The sequence below is a fragment of the Halichoeres trimaculatus genome, unplaced genomic scaffold, assembly GCF_033239565.1.
Source record: "Halichoeres trimaculatus isolate MK-OKI-2021-1 unplaced genomic scaffold, fHalTri1.1 fHalTri1_scaffold_17, whole genome shotgun sequence".
Classification (NCBI taxonomy): Eukaryota; Metazoa; Chordata; class Actinopteri; order Labriformes; family Labridae; genus Halichoeres; species Halichoeres trimaculatus.
Window position 1 is genome coordinate 26,884,033 of NW_027437195.1, and position 5,405 is coordinate 26,889,437.

General features: G+C 42.6%; 1 protein-coding gene across 1 annotated transcript; it reads left to right on the plus strand.

Moving 5' to 3' along the window:
• The first annotated feature begins 264 nt into the window (after window positions 1-264).
• ap5s1 (adaptor related protein complex 5 subunit sigma 1) lies at window positions 265-5,198 on the plus strand. Its single transcript, XM_074692213.1, has 3 exons — window positions 265-551; window positions 1,157-1,448; window positions 3,957-5,198. The coding sequence occupies exons 1-3, from the start codon at window positions 370-372 to the stop codon at window positions 4,083-4,085; spliced, it is 603 nt and encodes a 200-aa protein (XP_074548314.1). The 5' UTR covers window positions 265-369; the 3' UTR covers window positions 4,086-5,198.
• Window positions 5,199-5,405: the final 207 nt, after the last annotated feature.

Genomic DNA, 5,405 nt, shown 5'->3' on the forward strand with positions numbered 1-5,405 from the left:
GTGGTTGATTTGGTTTGTCCACCTTTATCACCCTATGATGGCTCTATTCCATGGTATATATCCTAATGCATCATATATATATATATATATATATATATATATATATATATATATATATATATATATATATATACATATATATATGTATATATATATAATAAAATGGTACAGGACAATATAAATTACTGTTAATTTTAGTATCCGAGCGCCCTCTGGTGGTTGAAATACAGAAAAGCAACGGTCGCTGAGAGTGGTCGTCACATGACCAACACGGAAGTGGCCTCGCAGCAACAACGTTTCTGTACCGTGTTTAAAGTTCCCCTGTCCTGTATTTCGAATTTTTTTTCCTCCTTGTCCACTTTTCGGATCATGGTTCGTTGTTTCCTGATCCACACCGTCTGTCCGGTCAGTGCTCTCGGTCCCGGGGAGAGTCGGGTTCTTTACTCCCGGGTGTTCGGTCCAGATGAGAGCATCGTGTCCGAGCAGAGCCCGGAGCTCAGCCCGGAGGAGAGACGGCTCCTGCAGAAGGAGAAGGTCGCTGTGGTGGCCAGGTGGGTCAGTTAGTGACTTTGTTTTGTTTTTAAGCCTAAATGGACGCAAGTATTCATCGGAACACCCGTTTGCAACATTCAGTGTGTCAAAAATATCAAAAAACACACACATACCCTTGCATATTTTACATTTTACAAAATAGGATTTTATCTTTATAAATATCAACAACCTCAAAAAATAAAAGTCTGTGTGCAGAGTGTGAAAATTCTGCTGCTTTAAGCTGTGATTGAATAAAATCATTAAGTGTACGAATTGTTATATGCATCAGTTGAGCAGTATTGTTCCTGTATCTTCAAATTTTGCCACCTACATTTGGCTCTATGGAGACAGCGTTGACAACTGGATGTGACACAGATTACAGTTATAATCTAAAGAAATTTCCACCACCTCCCCTTTTAACCTCAGCTGAAATGACACATTTATTTACCTTGAGCAATATGAGAAACATCTGAGATTATATCAATGCACAGTTCCTCACAGTGTTCCACAGGTCAGGTCAGTTTTTTAGTTTTAGCACGGATAAGAAGTATTTGTGACTGATAGCGAAGGGCTAGTGAAAGTTAAGAATTGTTGACATGTCATGAACTGCTCCTCTGTGTCTCAGGCAGGTCCGCAGCTCCGTCTCTCTGTCCCGTGAGGCTTCAGGTCGCCCTCTGGTGGAGACGGTCCCCGGTGAGGAGGCCCTGGCTCTGCAGGAAGCCGACAGCGGTGTGATCCGTCTGCGAGCCGGAGACCCCTTTGATGCGGAGATGAGCGCTCTGTGGCTGGGGGTCCAGAGTCTGGGCTTCACTCTGGTCTGTGAGTCTCATGAGAACCTGCTGCTGGCTGAGGGGACCCTGAGGAACCTGACCCGGCACTGCCTGGAGCACCTGCACATGCTTGGGCAGGGGAGTGAGGTGAGGTTTCTGCACACAGAACAGCATCCAGAACAGCTCAAGCACCATCTGTACATTAATCCTCTGCTGAAAGAAAGTCTCCATTTAACACAGTCTGAGAGTGTGTGCTGGACTGGAACATGTTCCTCTGTTGTGGTGTCACTTGCTGGATAAGCTTGATGAAACAGAGACTTTGCCTGATGCAGCTTTAATGATTTAGTATTGGAGTAAAGCGTTTTGTCGCAGGGTGTCTACACATGTTTAAAGGCCTTATTAGACTGGGATCAGTTCAGTGAGACCTTCACAGAAACAGCTGATGTGTGGAGCAGTGATGGCTTAATGCTGATAGGCTGCTGAAACAACAATATGACTATATACAGTATTATTCTGCGCATTATTATTGGTATACAAACCAAAATTTTGCCTTTCAGTAAAGGCGGTATCAAGGCTTTGAAAGGAATTTTCAATTAGTCTCACTTTTATGTATTTGCCTGTTTATAATCCATGATTTGCAAGAGATTATCAGCCCAAAATGAATCATTTCAGGCCTAAAGGTAGAGTCTTTTAGGATTACCTGAACATAAAATGTCATCTTTTACAGGAATAATCCTGCTTAATCTTCTCTTATGGGCCTCTATACATGTGTGTCAGTGTCTGTGTTTGACTCAAACCCTCTCCTCAGCCTGTGTGTTGATGTTTTGGTTGTATCGGGATGTTTCTGGGTGGAGTGAAATGGCTGTTATACTTTCCGCATGGAGAGAATGTGTGAGGCTTTTATGCTTTTTAACATGCCGCATGGCGTCCATTGGTGTCCATTCTCAAACTGCAGGGGGCGGTGTATCACAGATGTACATTTACCAGGGTACTAAACAAGAGTCAAGAAGTTTGGCTTTGATTACGACACATTTACATTTCTGTCTGGGAGATTTTTCCAGGTTCCTTTCCAATTCCTCTTCTCTGCCATGAGTGTCTGCAATTTCAGCCCTTGAAAAATTTACCACCGGTGATGCAGGTAATATACTGCTAAGTAACGCGTTGCTCTGATTTGACCACTTTTTTCAGTAACGAGTAATTGAACACGTTACTATTTCCAGATTCGCTATCAGATTAAAGTTACTTATTCAAATCAGTGTGCGTTAGTTTTGTTTTCATTTTTCTTGTAAAAAATCGGTGTGTTTTTTTCTTGCGACTCTGGGAGTGACAGGAGTCAAGTGTTCATCACGTTTTCGGCATGTGAACAGCTCAGGTGTAACAGCAGCCAGCACGCAAAGGTAAACAACAGGGAGGGGAGGAGAAATTCACATTTTCTAGCTGGAAACACAGTCACTGTTTGGAGTTTGTGTCAGCTAAAGATTGTAAACATTTAGGAATCTATTCGAGAGAGATCAGAGCACTGCGGTCATAAACGCTTGGGGGAAAGGTGAGTCCTGTCTTTCACTGTAACTCCCTCGATTCCAGCTGAACACTCTGTTTAGCATTAAACCATCTGTTGAGGAGCAGAGCAACATAACGCTGGCTACAACGAGGCAGCCGGTGACACGCAGGGGCGTGTCCAGACTTTTTAGACTGGGGTGCCCTGAGCCCACACTCCACTAACATTAACTTTTGCTTGCTTATTGTATTTCAAATACAGGATCAACAGACAGATTCAACAAAAAATGAAACTGATAAAAACTAAACTACAATAAAACAAAGTGTTAAAAAAAAAAAGAATCTAAAATTTAACTGAACAGTGCTGTAGTGCACCAAAAACAGTACTTTAAAATCTTTCTTTAGTTGTATTTTGAAATTCAAAATGTATAAAATGAATATTTTTGTTTCTAACTGTTAAGTTCAAGTTAACAACTACCAATGTCTGCATGTTACTTTTAAAAAAAAACATGTGGACTTATATTATTATCACTTTAATTGCATCACACAACTTTGCCAACTCATGCACCTGCAGGTGTTGTTAGCAGCTGCTGAATGTAACTCACAAATTAACTTGTGATCTAATTTAGTTACTTTTAAAATCAAGTAGTAAGTGAAGTAGCTAAGTTACTTTTTAAAGGAGTAATCAGTAGTCGGATTACTTTTCAAAGTAACTGTTGCAACACTGTTAACCACTTGGTTACCATGGTGATCTCTGTGTGAAGAGTGGTGCAGATACCTGTATTTCTGCACTTCGACCACTTTCGCCATCTTGTCCCCATGTCACGGTCCGACAGAAATTAATGACGCCATTCATCCTCAGACAGTTTGCTATTGGGAACTTAGAGAGCAGCATGGGACAAAGAGGGACGTGAGTTAGCTTTCTGCTAACCAGGTATGTGTGAAATACCTGTGATTAACATGCCAAGTCAGGTGCACCGCTCTCAAGTCTCTACCACGGATGCCACAGGTGGTTTCTGGGCCAGTAGGTGTGTGAAGAGCCCAGTTTGGATGATGCGTTTTCAAACATGAAACCAAAACTCCTGCAGACCCCGTCTTTAAATAGTTCATGTTACTGACTGCAGCAGCTAAAAGTCGCTAACAGCAGTCTCTTTCCAGGTGCTGCTGAGGAGCAATCGTGTCGACGCTCTGCTCAGCCGCCTCCTCCCTCACGGCCAGCTCCTCTTCCTCAACCACCGCTTCGCCCAGAGTCTGGAGAAAGAAGTAGCCGCATACATGGCCAAGTGAACCCAACCTGTCCTGTGTCACCTCATCGTGCTCCGACTTCCACTTCGAGATCAATTTCAGCTCACCATGAAGTCCTCGCCTTCCAACACACTCTTGTTTACCTAAGGTGACATTTTTTTTTGCGGCAGTAGAAGAAGAATGGAGCGCTGGCAGCTGCTGCTTCAGATTGCATGAGGTGGTGAACACATAGAGCGGTAAATATCTCCCTTAGCCATTCGCAGCTCTCTTTGAGTGTTTACTGCGTGGGAGGCTTCAGTTCAAATCCTGTTTGTCAAATTGAAGAGTGGAAAGCGAAATGTGGCAGATTAAAGTGCACCCAGAGTGGAGCTGAAGAGGCCGGTTAAAAACCTCCTCACCAGCATCGGAGACGGCCATTTATCTGATTCACCGTGCTGGAAATGTCACCGTGTGACCCTGAGGAGTCAATCTCAACCTGTTTTTTTTGTTATTGGAGATTTCTGAGTGTAAATGAGAGCTCTGCGGACGCTTCTCTGGCTTTCAGTGCACCTTTTATTTTTCCAGGAGTAGGAGGGCAATCAGGGTTTGAGGTTTTTGTCCGGGACACAGAGTGAATCATCTCATGGAAACAACAAAAAGGGAGCAAGCAAAGATCAAAGTCAGACCCTTTTACCGTCAGTTTGAACCAAAAATGTCAAAAAAATGTGGACAAAGCAGGAAGTGACATGATGTGTTAGAAAGAACGGACCACAGATGTGCAGAGACATCGGCATGGACGCAGAGAAGCAGGAAATGAAAAACTAATTCACAACAAACATTTTTGTGAAGTCTGTGAAACCAGACTAGTTCTGCTCCTCCTCCCGGCCTCCTAAGAGCCTTTTACACCCCGGTTTGTGTCCTGGCAACCAAAAACCAGAGCGATGATTTTTGGGAGGGGAGGGGGGGGCAGGAGAGATCTGTCGACATGCCAACATCAATTCCTTTGATCTTCTCTTCTTCTCCACATCAAAAAATAAAACATTTTTTTTTCTGCATTACCCAAGGCGCCTTCTTTGAAACTTGTGCAATCAAGGACACACGGCGCGTTTTTCTAAAAGGAGGCAGCAGGGAGATCACATTAAAAATGATAAAACGCACAGGAGGGGGATTCAGAGGCTGTGTACATCTCGCAGGGAAAATAATAGATTCTTTCTTTCTTTCTCTCTTATTTCTTTCTTCTTACTTTCTTGCTTTTCTTTCTTTTTTCTTTCTGTATTAATTTTTTCTTCTTTCTTTCTTTCTTAATTATTTTTTTGTTTCTTTCTTTATTTTTTTCTTTCTTTCTTCCTCCTTTCTTTCTTTCTTTCTTTCTTTCTTTCTTTC

Excerpts from the sequence above, each read along its gene's own strand:
- ap5s1 (XM_074692213.1), top strand. The coding sequence starts at position 370 with ATGGTTCGTTGTTTCCTGATCCACACCGTCTGTCCGGTCAGTGCTCTC. Across the intron at positions 552-1,156 it reads AAGGTCGCTGTGGTGGCCAG|GCAGGTCCGCAGCTCCGTCT; the intron begins GTGGGTCAGTTA and ends TCTGTGTCTCAG. Across the intron at positions 1,449-3,956 it reads TGCTTGGGCAGGGGAGTGAG|GTGCTGCTGAGGAGCAATCG; the intron begins GTGAGGTTTCTG and ends GTCTCTTTCCAG.